The sequence below is a fragment of the Sturnira hondurensis genome, unplaced genomic scaffold (genome assembly GCF_014824575.4).
Source record: "Sturnira hondurensis isolate 20B ecotype Veracruz unplaced genomic scaffold, ASM1482457v3 Scaffold0009733, whole genome shotgun sequence".
NCBI lineage: Eukaryota > Metazoa > Chordata > Mammalia > Chiroptera > Phyllostomidae > Sturnira > Sturnira hondurensis.
The window spans coordinates 4838263-4864121 of record NW_028082364.1 but is presented as its reverse complement, the minus strand read 5'-3'; the positions used below and the strand labels follow the sequence as shown (position 1 = coordinate 4864121).

At 48.7% G+C, this 25859-nt stretch overlaps 1 protein-coding gene and 1 long non-coding RNA gene across 2 annotated transcripts; one reads left to right on the top strand and one right to left on the bottom strand.

Annotated features, from left to right (window-relative positions):
- Positions 1-960: 960 nt before the first annotated feature.
- On the bottom strand, positions 961-16456 carry CCZ1 (CCZ1 vacuolar protein trafficking and biogenesis associated). Its single transcript, XM_037057837.1, has 15 exons — positions 16258-16456; positions 15022-15119; positions 14833-14926; positions 14471-14548; positions 14092-14139; positions 13463-13546; positions 11993-12168; positions 10774-10855; positions 10101-10162; positions 9396-9507; positions 6313-6346; positions 5560-5677; positions 2522-2680; positions 2134-2261; positions 961-1306 (listed from the first exon to the last, which is right to left on the bottom strand). The coding sequence occupies exons 1-15, from the start codon at positions 16363-16365 to the stop codon at positions 1251-1253; spliced, it is 1437 nt and encodes a 478-aa protein (XP_036913732.1). The 5' UTR covers positions 16366-16456; the 3' UTR covers positions 961-1250.
- Positions 16455-25859, top strand: LOC118994991 (uncharacterized). Its single transcript, XR_005068179.1, has 3 exons — positions 16455-16562; positions 21099-21366; positions 24781-25859. It is a non-coding gene; the product is annotated as an uncharacterized LOC118994991 (long non-coding RNA).

The following is a 25859-nucleotide window of genomic DNA, read 5'->3' as shown; positions in this document are numbered from 1 at the left end:
CTGCAACAAAACCACCTAGAAAGAAGGAAAGTAAAAATACGGACAAAAATGTACCACGAAAGTCTAATCAAGACAGATGGCTTGCAAAATCTGGAAGTTACAGGAAAGAAAACTGATCATGACGGAAGAAACAGATCAGGAAGACAACAGTTAGTGAGGATACAGTTGAAGCAACCAAACTATAGCGTTTGAACCGACAGGAGTTGGAAACCAGATTGCAACAGAATAAACACTGGCTACCTTCTGGATGAAAAGTGCAAGTGTCAGATGGTCCATCAGGGACCAGATGGGACTGCACTGTAATTGGTGAGTCAATAGTGTGGGCACACAGTGAAGCACGCCTCCTCCGATCCTTGGGAAGGAAACCATGCAATCTGGAGGGACTCCTGGACTAAGAGACCATCGTAATGGAAATGGCCACTTGTGTGAGACAACACAAATGCAAGTTGATGAGAAGCTTCCCCCTCTCCTCCCTAACTCAGCAGATTCCTGCGGGTCCAGTGACAGGGAACCACGGGCCCGTGCTGGGCCGGGGTAGGACCACGGTTTCCAGACCACGCCCGGCTAGTTTCTGCCCTGACTCTGGGATGTCCAGATCACAAGTGGTTAGGTTGGATCGGGGAAAATTCAGCCAGCCCCGCCTCCGCTGTGAAGCTGCATGCAGAGTGTGGGGAGGTCTCCACGGCGCATGGGAGTGCCTGATGTTCACACCACACCGGGCACTGTCACTTAGAACTTTCTAGTGTGTGAGGTCTGAACATCACAGTACTCGAGACAGAAGCCAAGTTTTGCAATTTGGGCAAGTGCATTAGTTCACCACTTAAGGTCGAGTGACCAGGGAGGGATCCCAACTCCGTGAACCTGTAGCTGCTACAGCATCCCCCAGCATGAGCCAGGGACCCACTGGCCAGTGCGGTCTGCAAGCAGGCAACAGGAGAAAGACTCAATGCAAAACCAGAATTTTAAAAACTTTAACAATTTATTACTCTTATTTCCCAGTAAAATATTCACATAATGTCAAAAGAATGGAATGACAGAGATGTAGCTGACTACCGTTAACTAATTGCACATAAATATTGAAAATCTAAAAACTCCAGGGCATCATCAGACTGAGTAGAAATTTGATTCTTCAAAGCAAGTATTGCTTTACTATTGTCATAATCCAGTCAGTAATATGACCAGTAGCCTGCAGTGGTAAACGAAACGCCTGCTGAGTTGTTTTCTGACAGGTGTCTCAGAGCCGTTGCCAGTCAGTCCAAGAAGAATATGTTGTTGAACTGTGTGGTACAGAGTTTCTTCACCTCTTCTGCAGACAGAACAGACGACGGTGAGTAAGGAAGAGAGCGCTTCACCTAAAGGCTAGATGACATCTACTAGAACCTTAAATTCTCCTGGAATACAGTTGGGAATAAGTAACTGTCTTCATTAACTTAGACCTTATTTCTAGGGAGCCTGGGTAAGAAGCGTTAGTAAACAGAGAAAGAAAGAGCCCAACATGCCCACAAGACTTGGGTGCTATTGGAGAGACACACACCTTCTTGGGGCCTGAGAGGACACGAACCCAGCGCCAGACGTGTGTGTTAATCAGAAAAATGCAACAGGCCCTAGAGGGTACATGCAGGAAAAACCTCACTTTTCTTACAGGTGGCACTGGGGTGTATCACGGCCCACAACTGTCCGCTCTGTGCTCTGGTCTCTCTCGGGGCTGCAAAGGCTCCGGGGCACAGGGACAGTGACGCCCCCTTCCCTCCAGAGCAGCAGAGCTGCCCAGACACCCGCCCCGCACAGAGGCGGCTGTAAAACCGAATGTGCAGTCTCATCGCAGGGAATGAGGACGCCCGCTCACACCCGCATGGGAAGCCATGGGGCGTGTTTCCCTTTTGTGATAGGAAAAGCAATTTTCTTTTGGCCATTGTCACGTTTCCTGTGACAAAGGAAAGTTTTTCACATACTTTTTTTAAAGAACTAAAGCTATAGAAAAACATAAATCAAATGGATTCCTTTAAGCAACAGAGAGGCATCTGCTTAAAATCTCAACCGCCAGGACGGCCTCCTCGGATGCTTCCTAGGGAAAAGACGCATTTCTAAACAGCGGGCGCATCAAAATGGGCGCAGGCGCCAAACCCTAGTTACCGTTCACTTCGATCAGGTTGGCGTTTTTCTGACTCAAAATCACGTAGAGCTCCCGCTGGTCAGACTTCTTCCCGACAACCCAGTAGTCGCTCATGGCCTTCACGATGATCTCCTCGTCTTCGTCCACCCTGCAAGACAGGAGTTTCACAGCGCGGCCCTTGGCGCCACAGAGCCAGGCTGCGGAGAACAAACAGTGCAAAGTCAGAAACAGGACACTTCGGTCCCTGGGGAAGTTTAGGGGTCACGGGCGCGTGACCGGGGACATCGGGCGGAACGGCCGGCATGGAAGCGGCACCGGAAGCCCTGGGCCCTGGGCCGGAAGCCGATTCCTCTAACGGCGCCGCTCTGGTCAGGAAGGGGACAGAGCCCAAGAGGCAGCGAGCGTTACCGTGTGAAGTCGCTGTTGATGTCGCCCAGGATCTTCATCAGGTCCGGAGGGACAGACGTCAGGGACACACTGGGGGTCTTCCTCATGTGGATCGTGCTCTTCTCCGCCAAGTTCATGTGGTTGAAGTAGATGAACTTAAACTGGGGCTCCTTTTCAGACCTGTGGAAACAAACCAGCGGAATGCTGGCACCCTGAGAGAACTGCCCCGACTCTACGGCGACCTTGACCTCGTTAGGACTTCACTCGGGGCTGGGCCTTCGAGTCGAGAACCTCGGTTGAGGCGGAACAGGCTCTTCCTTCGTTAGCGACTCACTCGGTATCTGGGAGGTACTCAACGTGACGGGGTTTTCCAGAGCGCTGCAGTCATAATGTTTCATGACTTTTCTCAATAGCAGTATATTTCATAAATGGCAATCACTCGGTTATTCCCTGAATTTTTCGTAAAAAATGCAAATGAAGTCGGCACAGGACATTTATCTCCTAGGGGAGGGTCAGCAAGCTACAGCCCAGGGGCTGACCGTGGCCGCTCTTCTGCATGAAGTTTTAGCGGACCACGGCTGCACCCACATGCACGTGTCATTCTCCAGGGCAGCTTTCACGCCAACAACTGGTTGGCTGCGACACGTACGGCCCACCGGGGCTGAAATGCTCACTAACCGGAGCCTCGCACTGACAAAGCCGCCGATGCGGGGAGAACGGCTCCCATGAGAGCCTTCCTCGCGACCTTGCAGACGGCTGGTGAACTAATGATTCAAACCGAAGACAAACCAGGCAAGTACCAGAGGTGAAAATGGGATTTCTTATAATACTGGGGAGAAAGCCCCAAGAAGCTAAAGACAGAAACTAACGGCGGTGATTAACCAAACCGTCCATCCACACGCCCCAAACTCATATATCGTAAAAGAGAGTGGAGTTGAGGTTAAGGAAAGACTCTGTGCCGAGCCGATGGGCATGACACCGAGTCCCGAGGAAGAAAGACAAAGCTCTTCGATGGGAAGGGCCAAGGGGCACAGGTGGCAGTTCTCAGAAGAGACAACACGCCAGCGCAGACAGAGGGTGCCCACTCCGTGTCACCTGGACTGCCACAGGCAGAGCACGCGGGAAGGGGGCTGGTGCAGATGGGCGCGCCCTTGTGCATCACCAACACGCACCCTCTGCCCCAGTCCCAGCAGCTTCTCCTAAGGGGCTGAGCAGACGCACGTCCCAGACTGTCCGTCCGCTTCCATGCGGGTCATTACAGAACAGCTCAAGGTGCCAAGAGCCGTAAGCCGGGCTCCCGCTCCGTGGGCGAATGAGTGAACAGAGTGCCTCTGTCCAATGAAATATCATGAAGCCATTTCAGAGAGGAAGGCAGATACATGTTCCTTGGTGTCAAAGGACATTTATGCCATATCTTTTTTAAAGCTACAGATTCATAGCAGGGTATGTTTTTAAAAACCCACGCAGTGAAAAAACACCGCGTGTCTGTGTCACTGTGTTTAGATGTGTGTGCAAGTCTAGAAAGACAGAAGCCAAGTGAGAGTTCCAATGTTTATATTTCTGAACTGAAAAATGAAGAACAGAAATTACAAAGAAGAGAAAACTTAAAAGTAGTTGAACTGCCAGTCCTTCAGCAGAAAAACACAAGGCACCACACGGATCAATAGAAGCTGAGGACCAAAGCAGTATCCTTGGTGCCTGTCCTTCAAGGGGTGGCCCCGTTTCCCCAGGGGCATTACAAGGCCTGCAGTCCGTGGACGTGACTTCAATACTCCACACCACGCCCTGAGCGCAGCCTTCGGGCGCTTCCCGAGTAGGGGCTGTGGAGAGAACAGGCCGCACACCCCCAGCCTCCAACCCCAGCCCTGGAGATGGCGCTAGTGCTGGGGTCCTCCTTTCCTCCTCCAGGAAAGTGGCTGTCCCTCACCCCCTGGGACAGGAGTTCTGGAGGTCTTATTTGTGAAGGACAGGTACCTGACAGCAAGCTTACCTCCGGACACGTGCTGACGAGTGACCGGAGATTGGTCACATCTACTGAGACTACACAGAGAGCAGCCTCCATGGCCAGTGACCTCGCAGGGGTGGGGATGGCGGTAACTACACATGATCACTCTCAACTTAGAATGTGTGTGACCCAAAACAGATTTAACTCACTGAGGCTTCCTTCAAAATAAAAAAGCTGGCAGTTTCACAGTAAAAAAAATTCAACGATGAAGCAGCGCTATGAAAATACGGTTTGGTCCCTTTCCTTCCTTGATGGTATCTTTCCCAAAACTATGTGAGCCACTGACAGTGGCGCTCCGCACCGACACGGGACCCGCTGGCTTCCCTGGCAGCCTGGTGCGCCGCTCTCCAGGCTGGTGTTTGTGCAGGACCATGTACTGTACACGTAACACGGCCACTGCACACACAAGGGCATTTTAGTAACTTCTCAAGCACGCGGAAGTCCACATAAAGAGGGCTTTTATTTCTCAAAGAACTGTCCATCTGCTCACGTTATTGGCAGCGATTAAACTTTACGTGGAGACGAGAGTAGAAGGAGTTCAACGACTTTTCACAGTGTTCTCAAACCAAGATGAGCTTCACCTTGAGTCTCCTGGTGCTGAGAGCCCTTTAGGGCACCACGCTCAGCACCACCGCCCGAAGGGCTTCCCGCACGGCCAGCCTCGCCCTATACATTTCCGTACAACAAGGCAAAGAAAGGGCTTGCAGTCTGTATGAAGCAAAACCCTACTGGTGACCACTGCCATTGTGAACTTCACAACCTGGGCTGGTCACGGGGGATGTCAGATGGCATGCACAAGACCAAGGCCACAGGCACAGGGAGCCCACCTCAGCCCACACACTGATGCCACAATCGGGGGACAGCCAGCCCCGAGCACCCACGTGGGGCATTCGGGAGAAGGTCCCCAGGAAGTTTTCCAGAAGGGACTGAATAGCACACTGCTGTGCTCTGGATGCAGAGAAGACGTCTACATTCTCACAGAAAAACCGCCCTTACTCTTCTTATAAACCCAGTTTGAAGATGCTTGAAAGTAAACACAAAGCCAAGTACAAACCCAGACACTCTCTTGTTGAGGTTAAACTGCTCACAAATGTCCGAAGCCAGCACCGTGAGCTGGGGCCCCACGATGCCGTCCAGTCTTCGGCAGAAGTCCAACGTGGGCTGTGCTGAGGCTAGTGAGCAAGGTGAAAAATACTGGTAAGTGTTATACTATTTTAACATTCTGCGTTAAAAAGGTCAATATTCATTGCACTGTCTTAAGAATAACTTTGCTATCCTTACTGAACTAACAATTCAAGTTAAACTTTTACTGGATCTGGAAGATAAATGATCTGATCTCCCCGCCCACCTCCTCCCCCAAACAGAAGTGAAACAGAAAAATCAAAACTAGTTACACTTAAGATTTAAAAAAATACCCAAGACCTCTCTCACTGTGAACGTTGATGTAAGCACGTTCTGAGGGTCAGTACACTGGCTGTCTACCCCAGGTGGACACGAGAGGGTCAAGTGTGTAACAATGCACAGCACTCAGGGGCTGCACTTGGCGCTTCTAAAGTATGACTTCGTTTAACTCTCAAAGCTACCTGTGGGACAGGTGCTGCTGTCACCACTGCATAGTCGGGGGGCACAGAGAGGTGCCCAGGCCCTGCTGCCGCCAAGTGGGAGGGAACACCAGGACTTGCGGGGGTCCCGGATGGGGCACGGTGCTGCTATGACAGCACGTGGATCACACTGGGGCAGAACGCAGCCAGCTGCGAGGGAAAGGCCTACCATTCAAGGCCAAAGTCAGATGCAGGTGTGTACCTACCGTCGATCATGAAGCACACGGCTGCACTCATGGCCTGGGAAGAGAGAACAAACCAGAAGTCACACAGCGCTGCCGAGTGGGAGGCTTGTGAACTGGGCAGTGAGCCTGTCTGACTCCTGATTGGGACACATGGACTTTACAGACTTTTTTTAGTCAACTGGAGAAATCTGGACATGAACTATCAGAAGACATTAAGGAAGAACTGTTTCATCACGTGCGAAAACAGCACGGTGGGCACACAGCTGTCCCTGTTAGAGATGCACACCGAGGTGTTTGTGAGTAAAATGACATGATGACTTACAGTGCTCTAGTGAAAAAAAAAGTCATGTATATATAGTATGCATGCCTATGTACATAGATGCACACACCTTGTGTGTGCATGCACACATGTGCACATGCACATGCAACATCTATAGCGCTCTGGCGAAATATGTGTGCAGCACACACATGTATGCATGCCATACATGTATACACACAGCATGATCCAGTGCTCTAGCAATAATTTACACATATAAAGTGTGTACACGTATATGTATACTCTATATGTGTATGTATGCAGGCGTGCAAGTATGTGTATGTATGCACATATATACATATATGGGACATGATTTACAGTGCTCCAGCATAAAAAATGTGTGTACACAAAAAATATTTCCCTTTTATCTTTCCTGAAGCAAGTCAGAATAAATTAGTCACTGCATAATTAATAAAATAAAATGCTCTGGCCAAAAAAATACAGATAAGACAGATGAAAGATTAGCATCTTGTTAATTAATTAGGCTGTGTGATAGGCACCTGGGGATTCATTATTCCTGTCTATTTTTGTGTGTATTTGACAATTTCCACTAACCCAGTGAAAAACCCCCACCAATTAATGTCACCTTGTGTCATATTATAGCGAATACTGAAGTCATGACATTAGCAAATAACAGCAACCTACAGCAACCAAGACTATAAGTAAAATAATCAAAAATGTTTAAATTTATCCAAACAAAGATAGTGTTAAAAAAAGTCAAACAGAAGAGACAGCTTTATAATAGAAAAAGCACTGGAGGCCTTCTGCGCCCTGTCCCCACAGGCTGCCACCTTTAATTGTCCCAGGGAGCACGGCTGCGCCTGTAGACCCCACCCTGCTCCCTGCAGTGTGGCTGTCCAGGCCCTCCACTGGTTAGCCTGCAGCCCCACGGGGCTCACTCCGAGTGCCACCAGTCACAGGCACAAGCTCCTGAGCTGCTCACTTTCTTTCTTTTTTTAAAAGATTTTATTTATTTATGTTTAGAGGGGAAGGGGAGAGGAAGAGAGATATCAATGTGTGGTTGTCTCTCAAGCATCCCCCGCAGGGAACCGGCCTGCAACCCAGGCATGTGCCCTGACTGGGAATCGAACCGCGATCCTCTGGTTCGCAGGCCCACGCTCAATCCACTGAGCTGCACCAGCCAGGGCCTGAGCTGCTCACTTTCTAAACGAGGACCTGAAGGTCCCCATCTGTTCGCCCCCCTCCACCTCTCAACTTCTGTCAGCTGTAACTATTTGGCACGGTGACAGTGACCATCTACACCCTCTTGTGACTGACTGTAAGCGTCACTTGCCTACGTGCAGGCTGCACCATTGGTGGCCCACAGTGCGTCCTGCTTTGTGCATGAAGTAATGCTGAACTAGATGCCAACTGGTTTTCTACCGAATTCCGATTTCCAGCCTCTCCTGAAATACCAGGACGTGTGGGACACTGCTGGCTCTGCCTGCTGAGGGACGACCCAGCAGAGGGACGACCCAGCAGGGCCGAGCAGCTGCTCCTCGGGCCACGGGCCGCTCTGAGGGTGGCCCGCAGCAGCAGGCCCCAGGGGAGCCCCATCCCGCGTGTTCCCCACATGTCTACTATTGGTGGGGTTCCCGCAGGCATGTGCGTGTCCACTTTTTAAAATGTACCTCTTCGGTCTCTATTTAAAAACTCGAATTTCAAGTACACGTATTTTACAGGTACACAGACCAGGACAGTGAACCCCCTGCGCGATCCCTTTCGGGACAACTGTCAGGGACAGTGGTGCCCTGTCTGCCTCCCCACACACACCCTCTCCGACACCCTCTCGTGTGATCACCTGTCTATCAAAGACATGGACTCTTAGGATCCCACCCCAGAGTGGCAGTGTGAGGCGCTCCAGACCCCGCTGAAATACCAAAATGGGAGAAAATTATAAAAAGTGATTATTTAAATTTCCAGTGGGAAATTGTCAGAGGGCAGACAGCAAATGGAGGAATGTTTATTCATGAGAGCCTACTAAATTTCAGTATCTATTGCTTTATAGCTGTAAACACATATACTAAAAAGATAAAAAACCTAAACTTCCATCTTAAAACCTATGCCCTTACAGCATTTCTTTTCCTTTTTCTTTTTTAAAGATTTCCTTTATTTACTTTTAGAGAGAGGGGAAAGGATGGATAAAGAGGGAGAGGAACATCGATCGGTTGCTTCCCATACGCACTCCGAACCCACAACCCAGGCTTCGTGCCTGACTGGGATCAATACCCAGTGACCTTTTGCTTTGCATGACAATGCCCAACCCACTGAGCCACTCTGGTCAGGGCTTATGGCATCATTTCTAAGCCTTTACAAACGAAAACTTAACTGTACCCTCAGGCAGGAAAGGAGGCAAATGCTCAGCGCTTTGTTTTGAACCCAAAACTGCCTTTACCATAAACATACTCAACCCAACATAAACATGTGTCCTTATAGGACAGTCTCCTGCCAGACACAGACCGTCCTGTGGAACGAGCAAGCCCTCAGCTTTCAGACCCAGGCAAAGGCAAGTTCACTGCCGTGTGGGCAGGCCCGCGGTGCAGGGCGTCCACCTGAACACGTGGGACACCACGGCCCACGCGGTTCTTCTTCCTGAGTAGCGAACTCCTGCGCAGGAGCTGAAAACACACCTGCGGGTCCAGAAGAGCACCCGTGTTGGGTTTTACAGTAATTACTCCTTCCGGCTCCTGAGAAGCATTTAAGAGGTCTGCACACCTACTGTGCACACACACAAGGGAGGCTTACTTTAGAATCACTTTAGAACCCTGGAAGGAAAGGCTGTGGTTACCTTATAAACGATTAAATGGAGGGCTTCGTAAGTGTCATCTGTATTTACAAAGATTTTGGGGAATCTGCATTTTGCTTCTGGATCGTTAAGATTCAAGGGTCCAGTCAGAAATCTGAGAAGGAAGCACAGAGACAACGCAATTCAACTGGGAGAATCAGAAACAGGAGCACGCGCAGTGGGTTTACAGTCGTGAGTCTGCGAAACACAGTTCATTTTTGTTACTTATCATTGTACTATTTTCCATGTGAGCAGCTGTAAACCTACTTTTGTTTACCCACAGAAACGCAGTACATTCCAACTTAATATACAGCTATTTTTTTTGGAAGCTGGACATGGAAAACACCAGATCAGCCCTGGCTGATTAGTGGATTGAGTGCCTGCCTGCAGAGCAAGGGTTCGATTCCCAGTCAGGGCACATGCCTGGGTTGCAGGCCAGGTCCCCAGTAGGGGGCGTGTGAGAGGCAACCACACACTGATGTTTCCCTCCCTCTCTCCCTTCCCCTCTAAAAATAAAATAAAACCTTAAAAAAAACCCCACCAAATCATATTTTTAAAAGTAATAGTTTCAATTCATTGGAAATTAGAGAATTCCCCCTGCTGATCACTGTCAGTAGAATAGCACAAAGGTAATTCGGTGTTTATGGTTTTATCTTTAAATAAACAAAATAGAATAAAATCCAACACTGTGTATCAGAGAAGTCCTACCTTCCGTAGTGTTGAAGATTTCCCGGCATTTCTGCCCTTATGGGAGAATCCCTTCCTGCCAGCTGTAAACAAATTTAACGTTGGGAAATGACTTGTTAGAATATTTGCTTCCGAAGCTTTAAAAAACCAGCATTCCCACCTGCGAGTTGGCTCCGTGCCACTTTTCTGTATCAATTTCCCACATGCGTCCCAACCGGAAAAAAGGGAGGGGCGTACGGCACTAACTTGACCAGAGCGGTCATAACGCAACGTGGCTGTGCCAGGCACCGATCTAGTTCGTTCACAGCAGGGACCGAAATCACCCCCGTGGCTCACACACGCTGGGCAGTGACATCAATTACCCAACTTCATCGCATCCCGCCCTGTGGGGAGTACTCTCTGCCTGTTTTCCTGGTGTGGAAACTGAAGTTCGTAGGTGCTCACCACCGCACACCACGCGTGAGGAGGAGGGCCGGGCGGCACGCCCAGCCTCTGACGGCCAAGTCCCTGCTTCTGCCAGGGCACCCTGTGTCCTCCCAGACTTCTGCTCTGTAGCACGTTCCCAGTTTCCTCTGCAGAAGCTGCACTGTTTCCACACGCATAAGGAAACCCAAATCCTGCAGTCACGGCAGCTAACACTGTAACATACGTGCACACATGCATATGTATCAAGAGAGAGAGAACCCAGTCCTACCTCGGGTTCCATGTGCCTCGGGAACAGAGACGTGGTGAGGTATTTGTACAGAATTCGCATGTCGTCTTGCTCCAATCCACTCCTGCAACATCCGAAGTGCAGTGTCAGGGGGCTCACAACCTCCAGGGGAACCCTCTTGCTCCAGGAGCACGTCCTCCCTCCCTCCCTCCGAGTTCGTGGGCGTGCCCGGAGACTGGGCTGTCAGGGCTCCAGGCCATGGAGGGCCCCTGGACGTGGGCCCATCTCCCTTACCCCCCTATCACCATGGCTGGGCACAGCCTTTCCAGTGTCTCCCCTAATTTCTATTTTTTAAAATACTCGCTCTAGGGCATGTTCATTGATTTTAGAGAGAGAGGAAGAAGGAGAAGGAGAGAGAAGAATAAAAGAGCAAAAAATCAGCTGCCTCCCGTACGTGCCCCCTCTGGGGGCTGAACCCACAACCTGGGTATGTGTCCTGCCCAGGGACTGGACCTGCAACCTTTTAGTTTACCGGACCACTGTGCAACCAACCAAGCCACCGGGCCAGGGGACATCCCGTACAGCCTGTCTATGGAGGGGGTGGCTCCCCTCCAACCTCCCACTTTGCTGTCCTAGTGTGAATGTCACAGACGACAGCTAGGGCAGGGTCAGTTAACACGGTGGAAACTGCCTAATAAACAATTTGTTAGGTCAAAAGGTGTGTTTTCACCTGGAATTTGTTTTCAAAATGAATTCCCCTGAAACCCCATCAACTTGTCTAATGAACAGATTCGAGTACCTTTAGAGCGGCCCTGTTTTCCTTCCTAAATCGGGGCCACAGGCGTTCAGCAGGGAAGGGGCGGGTTCAGCGGACCGCTATTGCCTTTCCTATGGGCTGAACTCAGGTCTCAGAGTTAAAATATTGCTACGCCCCTAGGGGAAGGGTGTGGGACCCAGTCCACACACACGCAGGCTGAACCCTGAGGACCGCGGCGGCTGCCGGAGGATCCCAGCCTGCTCCCTCCAAGCCCTACGTCTAAGCTAACGGCATTTTCTCCACCTTTCATGGAACCAGTTTTAAATTCCCCTGCTTGTTAATTTCAACCAAAATCACCCCAGTTTTGGTTTAAATAATCACCACTGTATTGGACAATATCTGCCAGGTGCTTCCTGTGTTGCCCCTCGCCGTCGGGTTTGGCTGGACGGCCCGCTGCCACCCAGGCCTGCCCACCCTCCCACGTGCGCCTCCACGAGTACCTACCAGATGAGCTGGTCGTTGTAGAGGAAGGCGGTGTACTTGACTATGCTCAGGCTTTCCTCCATCCTGTTAATGAAGGACTGGATTTTCAGGTAGGTCATTTTATCCAGCGGGAAGAAGCTGATCCCACCGAAAATGTCAAGCAGGTCGCACGACTGCAGATGCAATGTTTGCAGATACTGCAGGGCAAGACGGCACGGCATTTGCTGGTGAGTGCACGGAACGCAGTGCCGTCTGACACCCGAACACCGTCAGCCCCAGTCACCACGCAGCCCCACCGCACACCAGCCAACAGCACACCGACAGGCCAGCGGGGCCGAAATCAGTGCTGACTTCGAAAAAGGGCTCAAACACAGCTAGTCAGTATTTACTCAATACTGTGTTTTAGCTCTTAGAAGTAGCTGATTCCCTGTATACCGCTCCTGAAGTGCGTGCGGCTAGCCTCATCGGGGACCGAAACAGTAGTGTCACGGCTGTCCTTTACTGCCACCTTACACTACAGTCACGCTCACAGGACACATGGCCAATTGTGCCCCGTGGTGGGGAGAAAAGGAGCCCACACAAGAACAGGAGTTAGAGGAGACGGTACAAGACATCAAGGTCACTAAGGTGAACAAACAAACAAGGAAGGCAATTCATAAAAATATAACAATTCCAAAATTGGGATCAAAGGAAGTGTAGGGAGAGAATGAACTGAGAATTAGTCCTCTAAGACAAACAAAATTCAAACAGAGGTTGGGTGAGAGGTGCAAAGTTTAATTTACAGTGAGGGAGAATTAGGGTCACTCTATTCGGGGCCATTCGCTCATCACGTGGGAAAGTCACACTGGTAACCACTGACGTGATCAAGTCCGTGTCACTTACTTGGGAAACACAGAGTACACCTGTTCAGTGAACAGGGGCAGCTCACGAGAACATGCAACTCCGTGAAGAGTATACATTTTGCGAATTAACCAACCCACCACACAGTAACTTCACTTTTGAGTGAGCTCACTGATGGATGCAGTGGGAACAGGGGTGAAGCTGAAAGATGTCTCAAGATGCTTTAAGGCAGTGGTCCCCAACCTTTCCGGCATGGGGGACCGGTTTCGTGGAAGACCGTTTTTCCGTGGACCAGGTGAGGGGGCTGGGGGAGGGTGGTTTGGGGACAGTCCAAGCACATTACACTCAAGCTCTCCTGCTGTGCAGCCAGGTCCTGGACCAGCACCAGCCTGCAGCCCAGAGGCTGGGGACCCCTGCTTTAACCAGCTGTGCACCAATGGCAAGACGCTCTGCTCCCACCACAAGGTTAGGATTCAAGTCCAGAGTGCAAGCCGAACGCGCTTCCTCACTGGGCAGGTTCGCCACCGTGTATCTCAGGCTGCTACTTTCAAGTTCTGGGGTTTTTTGTACGTGAGAAAGAAACTCGTCTGTGTTTCTCCTAACATCTGTCTAAACACTGCCAAGATCATAAATAAAATTCAAGATACTTACCCGATGGAAGAATTTCTCTAATCTTTCTTTTAGGACTTTGACACCCCCATCTTCCATGGCTCTCCGAAAGGTACCGTTGAAAAGCTGATGGTGTGAAAGGTGTCAAAATGTCAATGTGCCGAGCCCTTCAAGAACCCGGTAGGACAAGTTCTTCTTGTGCTTTTAGATTAATTAATTCAACTATTTAAACCCCCAGTTCCTTTTTATTATAGAATATATTCACATGAGAAAGCAGGAGTTATAAAATAAGTCACCGGAAGTTAAGACTGTTACATCTGTTAAGTGATGTAATTTTTATGAAATCACCTAATTATTTGGGGGCATGTTTTTAACCTCGGTGCACACCTAGGTTTAACTTTACATAAATATCACCGGACTTCTTAAACCACGGTGTGTTTTCCTCAAGAACACGGGTTGTCTTGTTCACAATGGGGATGCATTCCTAGGACAAGGCCCAGGACAGAGAAGGGCTCAGGGCCCAGGGAGTGCACGCACGCACACACTCAACAATGTTCCAAAGGCCCCATAATTCCCTCCCCTAAAACAGATACACAGTCACTTGGCGGTCATCTCAAGAATTATTTTCAAGCAGGCCCTGGAAATGGGGGTAACTGGCTGGCCGCACTCACCTTGAACATGCTGTAGCACTGCTGGAGCACCGAACTGTAGACCTTGTCCTACAAACACAAAGACACAGGTCTCAAGGCAAAAGTTCCATGACTCGGCAGAGCGACACACCGCTCATGAACGTGATCCCACAGTAGCGTGTGAAGACAGTGGCGGTGTTTAAATCCACTTAGAGAAACCAGTAAGCCTAATTCTGAGAGGGATTTAAATATAGATGACTAGTAAAAAGAATTAGGGAGGCAGGGTACATACAGTTTTGTAAGACTGTACCCATGTAAACAGTAGACATGCCATGTAGCTTAAAACGAACCAAGCAAGTCACTCAACATATTTAGTAATAAATCTTTTTTTCTAAAAATACAAAATAAAAAATGACATTACCAATAATTCCTCCTCTTGGTATTCGACAACTGGTTTTCCATCTTTACTCTGCTTTTCAATGATAGGATTCCGAACAACCTACAAAATTTGATAAACCAAAATTATACAAAGAATTAATTATGTATTTTAAACTTCCCCCAAATTTAAATATTTAAACATGTCACAACACCCAAAACACACTTTGTGAACCAGCTACGAGAACAAATACACTGAATAGGAGTTTGATTTCTAAATTGCAACCAATTTTATGGTAATTTTACTTTGATGCAATAGCCAGAGGGCTTTCCTAGATTCTTAGCTGTAACGACCACCTGTAACTTCACTCTACTAAGGTTAAAGAGACATGCTGTGTGAGTAAATACCATGACCATCCAGAAATTTTCTTCTGGTTCATTGAAGAACTGTCTATTCTTCTGCGTATGTAAAGATTTTGCAGGTTTTGATGGGCTAAAGGTCCTAAAAGGTTAAAAGTACAGGTTGGGAACAGTTCTCCAGTGTAAGTTGCAAGAAGTCACTGAGTTTGCAGAAGTGCGTGAGGTTCAGGGCATTACCTTGTAAACTGTACGATGGCTTCACATAATCCGACATTTCTAATTTTCTCATTCTTCTCTACTTCATTTGGATAATAAAACAAAATTTTATTTTCTTCCTGAAGTAGGCACAGAATCACAACATTAATATAAACATTTTTTAATTTCTATTTATTTTTACACAGGGAAAGGAGGGAGAGAGTTAGAGAAACATCAATGTGTGGTTACCTCCTACATGGCCCCCACCGGGGACCTGGCCTGCAACCCAGACATGTGCCCCGACTGGGAATCGAACTGGCAACCCTTTGGTTCGCAGCCTGCGCTCAATCCACTGAGCTACACAAGCCAGGGCTATAAACATTTTTTTAATCTTAGCTATTGACAATGCTGTTTATCATCACCTCTCATGCCATATATGCTTATGTCAAAAAACAAAACAAAACAACACTCCCAAACCAACAAACCCTTTGTAGAAAAAGAATGGTCTTCCCTCTGCATAAAATGCTCACCAGACTGAAAGACAATTGTGATACTTGCTTAAGTCACATGTCATCTGAAGTAGCACCAGACTATTATTCTGAAGCTCCACCTTTGGAGCTCTTTTCTCATGATAATTTGTAATAAATACACCTACGCTTGTAAGAAAAAATTAGTGTAAGCATGTGCACGTGCATAGACTTACAACTCCCTGCAAATTAAACGCAGCAGGTTCACGGACATTTAAACAGAAAGCCTTTAAAAGAACTGTGACTTGCTGCCAACAAAACCTAGCTCCAGACATCTTTAGAAGAAGTCACCGTCCCCACCTAAAACAAACACAAAACTCCTGGAACTTATTTAGTAATTCGGCGACCTTTCCGACAGTCCTCCAGGTCTGCATTATCTCAGGGCTACAGTCTTAGCGTTCTACGCTTCGAGTCGGAGACTTCCAGTAATAAAGACACAAGCTCAATTTCAATCACCCCAGGACTGATGCAACCCGTGTGAACCTCCCTCCCCTCAATACATCAGCACTGATCCGGGACCTGCAGCAGACCCTGCCTGCGCTGTCCCGCCCCGCCGTGACCCCGGACCCGAGCGCACATCTAGCATTTAGCAGACTCGTTAATGCCACTGGAGGAGGACAGAGTAGCAAGTGCTTTTCGGCGCTGGACGGACCAGGGCCGCCTCCCAGGTGCACCCCGCGATTCCCCGGTCCCAACCCCGGTCCCTCCTTGACCGCCGGCTGACGCCAGCTCACAGCCCCGCTCCGCTTACCTCTCCCTCGCGCGGCCCGAAAGTCGGATTGTAGATGAAGAAGCTGAGCAGAGCCGGCGGGAACTGCTTCTCTTGGGCGGCCCCGGTCCCGGCTGCCGCCGCCGCCATCCTGGCCCGGCCCGCGCCACGGGAACCTCTTTCTGCCGGTCCGGAGACAGCCGCCTCCAGGAAACCGCACTTCCGCCTCGCTAGCGGTCGCCCCGGAAGTGGTCGTCGCCAGCCCGGAAGAATAAGCGGCAGTCCAGCGTCCCCTTCTGGCGCGCCAGTGTGGCTTTGTTCCTGGGCAGATGTTTCTCATATGACAGGTAAGGTGGCGGTGGAATTGTTGTTATTGTTGTTGTTTGCGCCCAGATTTCTGTCCTGAGTAAAAGGGATGTCTACTTGTTTGAAGAAAAATGAATGGAGCGTGTTTTTTTTGTAGAAGGAAGTGTGAAGGCGCAAAAGAAGCCCCTGGGTTGAAAGAAACGTGCGTACACTCAACTGCTATTTGCCCATCTTCATCATTTACAGAGTCCCTTCGAGCGTTTAAGGTTTTTGTTTTATTTTTTCACCCCAGTTTGAGAAACCTCAGGTGACCACTTGGATCAAACCAAGCTCACAGGATTTTGCACTTTATTCCTCTGGCTCCAGGAAGAAGGACCACGGCAGAACTGAAGGCGCTGCCCTTGGGAGGCACTGAGTGTGCCCCAAACCCGACCTGCGCCTGGCTTCCCCAGAGTGCCAGTCCCCTGGCCTTGGCGCACAGGGCACCGCCCTTTCCAGCCTTTAAGGGTCACTTGCTTTTGAGCCCTGTGGACTGTGACACAGTTGGAATGGCTCATCCCTTCTGGTATCTGGCATTCAAGCTCCTCCAGCTACTCTGCCAAAAGCAAGATCTCGGCTTAGGTTGTCTCCCGTCCACCGATGGTCGTTGGCATCAGTTCAACTCTAATAGGAATCCCCAGTTGGGGATACAGTGAAGAAGGAGAATGTATTCAAAGCATGCAATTCAACTGTGGTACAGCACAGCTATGGAACAGCAAGGCTGTGCGCGGCCCAGTGTCGCAGCTCGGCCCGTCTTGTGCAAGACGGTTTGGCTCCGGTCCACTCTGGTCTGGCCCCGTGACACAGCTTGCAGTAAAGCTCCAGCAGGAAAACGTGTCTTGGGTGGGTAAGGAAAGCATATTCCCGAGTCCCAGGATAAGCTGACTTAGACAGAAGTGCCCACCCCTAGTGCCTGATTGGTCTGTTCCCGTTCTCATGCTAATGAGGACTCCAAACCCTCCATTTGACTGGTCCAAAAAGCACTGTCCTGAATGGTCCTAATGGAGGCACCCTGATTGGTCAGTGAAAATGTTAGAAAGTGTGCATCTTCAATTGGACGGGGAACAGCTCAGTCCTATTGGTTGAAATAGGATTCCAGGAATTCCTTCTGGAGGGTTGGCTCAAATGGCAGGCAGGCAGTTCAGTGCAGGCTTCCTCCTGAAGTATGGCTAATGTGAGACTCCCCTGATTAGCGACAGTTGCTAGGCCATTTTTAAATCTGGCCCCATTAGCCACCAAGATCCCTCCTTGGTGTTTTCTTTCCTCTGTCACAGATTAAGTTTAGAAACAGGACCACTTACCCAAGCTGGCAGGATGGGTCTTCACATTTAGGGAGGCAGTTTAGACATAAGACAGACCTGGGCACTTGTCCTAACTCTGTTTCTCACCATATGTGAGACCTTCGACTGACTGCCTAATCTTTCTCCAGTCTGTGGCTCTTGTTTGTAAAATGACCAACAATAAATGCTTTCCTTGAAGAGAATTCGCTGTAAGAATGAAATGGGGCTACGAATTGGACATCTAGTGCCCAGCACTTAGTGATTATTCAGTAAATGATTGCCTTCATTACTTGCTCCTGAAAGATTTTCCCAATACATGCAAACCAATATACATATACAACACATTAGCAAACTGAAGTGTAAAAATTATATGATCATCTGAGTAGATGAGAAAAGGCATTTGACAAAATTCAACATCCTTTCATGACACAGTGTTGCCAAAAACGGTCTGGAAGGGATGTGCATCCACCTACTGAGGACCACATATGACAAGCCCACAGTTAATGTCATGTTCCACGGTGAAAGGTGGAAAGCATTTCCTCTAAGATCAGGAACAAGACAAGCCACCTTTGACCACTTTTATTCGACATAGTCCTGAAGTCCTTGGCAGAACAGTTAGGCAAGAAAAAGAAATAAAAGGCATCCAAGTCATAAAAGAAGAAGTAAGATTGTCTCCGTTCGCAGATAATGTGATCTCACACATAGAAAATCTGAAAGACTGCGCCAAAAACCTCTTAGGATTAGTAAAGGAAGTCAGTAGACGTTTCAGTGTACAATGTCGATGTACAAAAGTCAGTCTAGCGCACTGTTGGTGGGACTGTAGACTGGTGCAGCCACTGTGGAAATCAGTGCGGAGGGTCCTCAGAAAATTAACAATAGAACTACCTTATGGTGCAGCAATACCACCTTGTTATATATCCAAGCAAAATGAAATCATTATCTGGAAGAGACATCTGTGCTCCCACGTTCGTGATAGCATTGTTTACAGTGGCCAAGGTACAGAAACAGCCGAAGTGTCCATTGATTGACAGATGAATGGATAAACAAAATGTACCGACGTATTCAGTAGGATATGAATGGATAATGAGAAAGCAGGAAATTCTGCTGTTGGGGACCATGTGGGTGAGCCTGGAGGGCATTATGCTGAGTGAGGTAAGACAGACAAAGAAAGATAAATATTTCATGGTATCACTAATAAATGGAATTTTTTTTTAAAAAAAGGTCAAACTTAGAGAAACAGTAGAATAGTGTTTGTTAGGCACTGGAGGGTGAAGGGAAAAGAGAAACACTAGTAACAGGGCACACACCTCCAGGTGTCAGATGAACAAGGGCTGAGGACCGAATGTACAACGTGATGACTATAGTCGGTATTTCTGTGTTTGACAATTGAAATCTGCTAAGAGAGGGAAATTGTGTTTTCAAGCCCCGCCCCCCACAAGGTAAATATGTGAGGTGAACAAGGAATGTGTTTCTTAGCTTGATGGAAATTCTTTCACAAAGCAGCCCTGGCCAGTGTAGCTCAGTGGATTGAGTGCGGGCCTGCGAACCAGATGATCGCGGTTCGATTCCCGGTCAGGGCACATGCCTGGGTTGCAGGCCAGTTCCCAGCAAGGGACTCATGAGAGGCAACCACACATTGATGTTTCTCTCCTTCTCTCCTTCCTTTCCCCTCTAAAAGATAAATAAGTAAAATCTTTAAAAAAATTCTTTCACAAAGCAATTGTACATGAAGTCATCACATTGTGTGCTCTAAAGACATAACAGTTTTACATGGCAAAAATACCTCAGTAAAGCTGAAAAAATAATCTGAGTGCAGAATTCTGAGGGCGTGACATGTCAGAGAGGCATGTTTTTGTGGTGGAAGGGAGCGCGGTTCCCGGGTGGGAGGGTCTGGACACATTCTCACCTATAGCGGTCTCCCTGCTCACAGGAAAAGTGAGCTTCCAGATGGTAGGACGATTGGAGTTGCTCTACTGCCCCCGCCCCCGCCATCCAGCACAGTGCTTGTCGTGTGTGGCGTGGAGGAGACACGCGTTTGGGAGCAGGGGACTTTGCAGACTGACTTTTCTCCTTCCGAATTCTGTCTGCTGCATGGTGCAGACAAGCTCAGGTCGCAGGCTGATCTAACACCTTAGTGAGTTCTCCCCTCCCCATACTCACCTAAGGGCTGAGCTCCTAGACGAAGCTGCTGGGTAGAGGCTCTCATGCGCCGTACACCCTGAAGGCCATCTGTGCGAAAGACCCCTTCATCCCACTCTGTTGGCTGAAACGACAGACCCGTGAGTCAAGCAGCCAGTCTGTCCTCTTGATTCAGAGCCAAGAATTTGTCATTCAGAGGTGACCGTTGTCCTAAGGATTCTTCTGTCTCTGGCAGTGAAAATTGCCCTCCGTCTTCGTCTCCTCCTGTGATCACCTGTAAAGGATCTTTAAGCTTGAACTTGTGTGGCTCGGTGGCTTGGGCATTGTCCCACAACCCAAAAGGTTGCTGGTTCAATTCCCAGTCAGGGCACATGCCTGGATTGTGGACCAGGTCCCCCGCTGGGGGCTTGTGGAAGGCAGCTGATTGATGTTTCTCTTGCACATTGATGTTTCCCTCTCTTTCTCCCTCCCTCGCTCTCTCTCTAAAAATAAATAAATAAAATATTTTTTAAAAAAGATCTTCAAAAACATGGTTCTCTTTACTAAAAAATGAAAAATATGAGCCCTGGCTGGTGTAGGGCAGTGGATTGAACTCAGGCCTGCGAACCAAAGGATCGTGGTTCAATTCCCAGTCAGGGCACATGCCTGGGTTGCAGGCCAGTTCCCAGCAGGGGATGCACGGGAGGCAACCATACATTGATGTTTCTCTCCCTCCTTCCCTTCCCCTCTGAAGATAAATAAATAAAATCTAAAAAAAAAAGAAAAATATTAAGCAAATTCTGTAAGTGAGTTCAATTGGAGAGCAAGAACCACTAGAAAAATATATATGTGTATATTATATGATGTAATTTTTAGATGTTTATTATGGGTATTATGCTATTATGCAGTCACATAATATGTAGTCATATACAGGGATGGGCAAAAGTAGGTCAAATTACCAGTCCTCATTACTTAAAAAGATAAATCATGTATAGGATATGAAATAACAATATGAAGGCAAATAATATAGATAAGTAATACAATAATTGATAAATACTAATACAAGAATCACCTGTTCCACTGACTCACAGCTGTAACCCTGCTTTGCCCACCCCTTGCATGTACCTGTCTGTCTTACAGGTGTGGGCCTGTGAGGGTCGGCTCCCCAGGCTTGGTCTGGCTGGTCCCCCTGCCGTTGCCAAAGCTTTAAGCCAGCAGAGCTGGCAGTCAGAAAGCAATGATGGCTGTACACGGGGGAGAGCGAGGACAAGCTGGCACCAGCGAGGACAGTCTCCTGGAACTCACGTCAGTCTCCTACTGCCCCCAACTGTAATAATGGGCGTCCTTCAGGAAAAGCTGGTGCCTTTTGTCACAGAAGGAAACATACACCAAGGGGGGCAGCCCAAAGGTAAGTGACCACCCACGCTGGCCCCCGGAGAGTAAATACTCCAGCTGCTGCTTCTCCCTCACCCTCCAGCTCTCAGGCAAAGTGGTCCTTGTGGGCCACCCTACCTGGTACCTACGGCCCAAGCTAGTTGACACATTACTAAGACAGTTCATGCCAAGAGTTGATAAAGCGAGGGGTGGGCGTGCAGGGGTTCATGTTGCTGCATACTCTCATCTGAATGCCTGGAATACTTTACAAATTTAAAAATTATTTAAGGTGTGAAACCACAGATCACAGAAGTCCTATGAAAATGGTGTCAAAATCCGCTCCCTGCCCCCAAATAAGTTACTTTTTGAAAGCAGTTTCAACATTATGTAAATGAATAGCTTTTGCGGTGAATAAATTAACGGGCCCGGTGGAAACAACCCTGGTGATTCCAATTTCATCTGTCTTCTTGAGTGTGTGCAGGGTAATGCCATCCCTCGACATCAGCAGAGGAGATAGGAGATGGGTTTTTTGCTTGAAACTGGACTCCGCAGCACTCATTACACAAAATTAGACTGCGGTCGTCACGCAGAATTCACGACACGGCATGCAGCCTGAACAAACAGACGAGTGTGTCACAAAATGTCACTCTTTTGCTGTGTTTTTTGTCTGAGCTGGAAGGAACTGTGAAAGCCCATACATTTAAAAAAGTCGTATAAATATTCTAAATGGCCTGTGCTGAAGCAAAATACCAAATAATGTTTGAAGTATTTTAATCATTCTTATCATCCTCAACAATTAAACACGTTCGTGAAGGTGGCACTGAGATTGTATTGCACTAAATTACGCAGTACTCTACCAAACTGTAAGCCACAATGATAAGTAGAAATTGTCCAAATTAAAGTCACTGTTGCTTCCCTATTTTACAATCAGGAAAAATAACAGATACATAACAGCTCTGCAACCTAGGGTGCCCTGGAGACCCTCATTTCAAAGCCAGAATCCACCATTTCATTGCTGAGAACACGCTGTCTCGGGGTCGATCAATGGTCGTCTGCAAATTAGTAAACAGAGAAAACGACGACAAAAATCAAGTTGTTTAGGTGTTTGTCAGTTCATTTTCCAGACTGGTGGAATTTTATGTGGTTTTTTTTCTGGTTTTGATTTGACTCTGGGTATATTATATTTAAAACTTTTCCTTGGTGTACAAATTTACAGTTGACTCAAAAAATGAGTAGAGATTTCAGGAGCATACTAGTATGCAGGGGTTTCATGAATTTGAGTGTGGGGTGAAAGTTTTAAAAAATCAGAGTTTACTGTTACTTTGGTTCATGGCAATGATCTGGTAAATTCTACATCTTTTTGTTTAATTTTCTGTCATCACCACGCTCGGCTTTTAGAAAGGCCTCCGTCTTATCTCGTTGTTCTGTAACCCTAGCAGCCGGAGATGCTACTGTTAACATTTTGCTATATATCCTTTTACTCTTTTTTTCTCTGTGAGGTGCATGCTGAATAGGACCCATTTAGAAAGGAATTGCTTTGTGTAAAATTTATATAGTGATGAACGTTGGGCAGTTCTCGAAAACATTTGTTTGTTTTCAAATCATGCTTCACCCAAGATTTGCCAATGCTAATGTTTCTGTAATAACTTAAACCTAGGAAAATAACCGAGAAAACAAACAGTGCTAATTAACAAATACGATCAACTACCCAGCACCGTTGTGACCTGCATTCAGAGGTGGAATACCTACCCCCCACCCCGCCCCAAAACACCGAAATCCAAACCACGTAGTTGGAAGTCGGTAGGAGTGAAGGTTGTTCCATTTAGGCACCCCACCCAACACGTTTGGAGTGTTAAATTCAGAGAGCTGTCTTCTGTGCTGCTTCTTGTCTGTTGGCAGAGACTCTAAAATTAATCTCCTAAAACTGGGTTGGAAGAATGAAAAGTTGCTACATTTGAAATGGGCCAAAATGATTTGAATCACAAGTCTCAAAACAGTAGAACGAACAACTGATCATCATTCTATCTACGGAAAATGTGTGGCAGTTTACCCTCGTGTAGACACCTGTCCCCCGAGGTGGTCAGAACATCAGTGTGACGCAATGACATGGTGTCCCGTGGGTGCCCCACATGACCCTCGCAGCCACTGTTCCTTCGCAGATGCCTTCTGAGTGACAGAAATAAGGGAGACCCTTGGCCTTCACCTTGATTGGTGGCCTTTGCTGGTCCACAGGGCATTGGGTGGCTTTTAATAGACCAGTGAAAAGCTCACAGCCTGTGGGGACAGGGCTCCGGGATCCCTGTGGGTTCTTCAGCGGGCTCCCCGTGAGTGCGGAGAGAGGCTGGTGCAGTGAACCCCAAGGCAGGGAAGGGGCTGCGTGCCCTTCAGCGCTGTGGAGGTGATGGCGGCTTGCAGTCTCCGGTCGGGATCCAGGCTGTTCCGTCTTGCTGCCTCTGTTCGGAGAGACTCACGAAGGCATCTGGGAGACACGTCCCCCTGCCAGGAGCAGCTGGGGGCAGGCCGGTTCCTGCCGGGAAGGCTGGGGCGAGGAGAGGCTGGGTGTGCGGGAGCGGGCCACGCCCCAAGGAGTTCTTCATTTTCCAGCTGGATTCCCCGATTTTGGCTCCCTTGAAAACTGCCTTTATGATTTGCCCCCGAATACCGTCTCTAGCATTGCTCATTTTTCTTCAAACTGCTCCGCTCTCTAAAGTCTCGTATTCCCTTTAGCTTCATTCCAGAGCACTGCAAACTGCGTGTCCATGCCCTTTTTTTCTGATGCGTGTTACAATAAACACACCGTTATTAAAATAAAAAGTGCCGGCCCCTGGCCCTCTAATGTCACCTCGAGGCCCCCTGGTAGTCCATGCCCCCTCACTTTGAAATGCTGCTCTCACAGCACCCTCCAAAAAGACAGGAGGTTCAAGGTCACTGAGGGATTGAGTGTGGTGGAAGAGCCCAGGGCCTTGTGAGCTTAGGCACTGGGGTAAAAAGTGTGAGTTTTTAAGGGCGCACCCAGGAAAATGCCTCAGTTCCTCCCCAGAGTCCTCAGCCCCTGGGGTCAGGCAGAGAGAACAGCTTTAACTGCCACCTGGAAATGAGCCTAATGAGAGTTTCCTGGCTCGAGGTCGCCCCACCCTAACGAAAAGCCTGTAACAGGACCCCCAGGCTCGCCTCAAATGTTTGGCCATTCTCGGTGTAGTCAGTTCAGGCGGTGTCAAATACGAGCCAGGAAAATAGTGGCTGAGAAAGAGGAGAGGGAGGTGGCAGGAGGCTGGGTCAGAGCGGGCCCGGCTCTGGTGGCTTGTTTTTCTAAGAAAAAAAAAGAAGTTTGAAAATGGGTCTGTTTGTGCTCAACCGGCCCAGCAACCCTCCTTAGCTCTGCCTCGCAGGCTGGCCTCCCGCTTCTTCGTCTTGTACTGTTTGCTTTTTACTTTGATCCCTCTTGCAGAAATCCAATGCCCAGCAGCCGAAAACACATAAGCAAGAGTGGTATTATGCTGGCTACCGTCCCTTTCTATTAATTTCCGACGCGGATATATTGCTGAGAAGATCCGAGGTTGACAAGGCCACTTGTCTGTGACTGTTCCCCCCCTCTCCCCTTCGCTCACGTGCAACACAAACGTCGTTCGCCTTGGGCCTGACAGGGCCAGACGTCTTTCTAAAAGTCCCCAAACTGCTTTCCTCCACCTCCCTTCCTGAGAAAAGACCACACCCACACGGCAGCAGATGGTGAGAAACGTGTCTTTATTGGATGATGGTTGAAGGCCTTGTCTGCCGAGGGCCTCACTGATGTCAGCAGGGCTCGCCCCGCTCCGAACAGTCAGGTCGACTGTCTACTCTGTTACCTCGCTAGAACGCGTGAGCGTGTGGGTGGGGGGTGGACAATAAATAAATTAGGGGGAAGAGGTCGGGTGTCCCATGTTCCTGGGGTTCTGGAGGCCTTCCAGCTGATTGTGTCTGTCTCCGTGGTCTGGGGTCTTTAGGAATGCACCATTTCCTGGAATTCTAGGACAAAAGAGGTGAGAACAAGGGTCCGTGGAGATGGCTCGGGACTTTTCTGACCCACTGTGGCCAGTGAGCCCCCTGAAGGGGAAGGGAAGGGGCACACGGCCAGGTGATGGGCACGGCCCCCCGAGGCACACCGGAAGGAGTCGTGCCTGCCACTGGCTGCAGCCCACGTGGTCTCATCCTCCCGCAGGACCTGGCTTCCCAAGCTGCTTTGGCTTTGCCCCGGAGGCCCTCCCACCAGAACTCGTCACCCCCCCCCACCCCCGTCCTCTCTCTCTGGTGATGAGCGAACTCAGGACCAGGGCCGATCAAAATCTGTGATCTTTGAACTTTGCGTCTGGTCAGTTTAAGATAGAGAGGGGAGGTTTTCGTCTCCTCTGTAGCTATGTTTTGGAAACGTTTAATAGGGTGGGACGTTGAACTAATTTTCTCTTTGAACCCTATAACCATACCCCCAAAAGTTTATATTGCTAGAGGAGAATAAAATAATAATAATAATATGATGATGATGATGTGTGG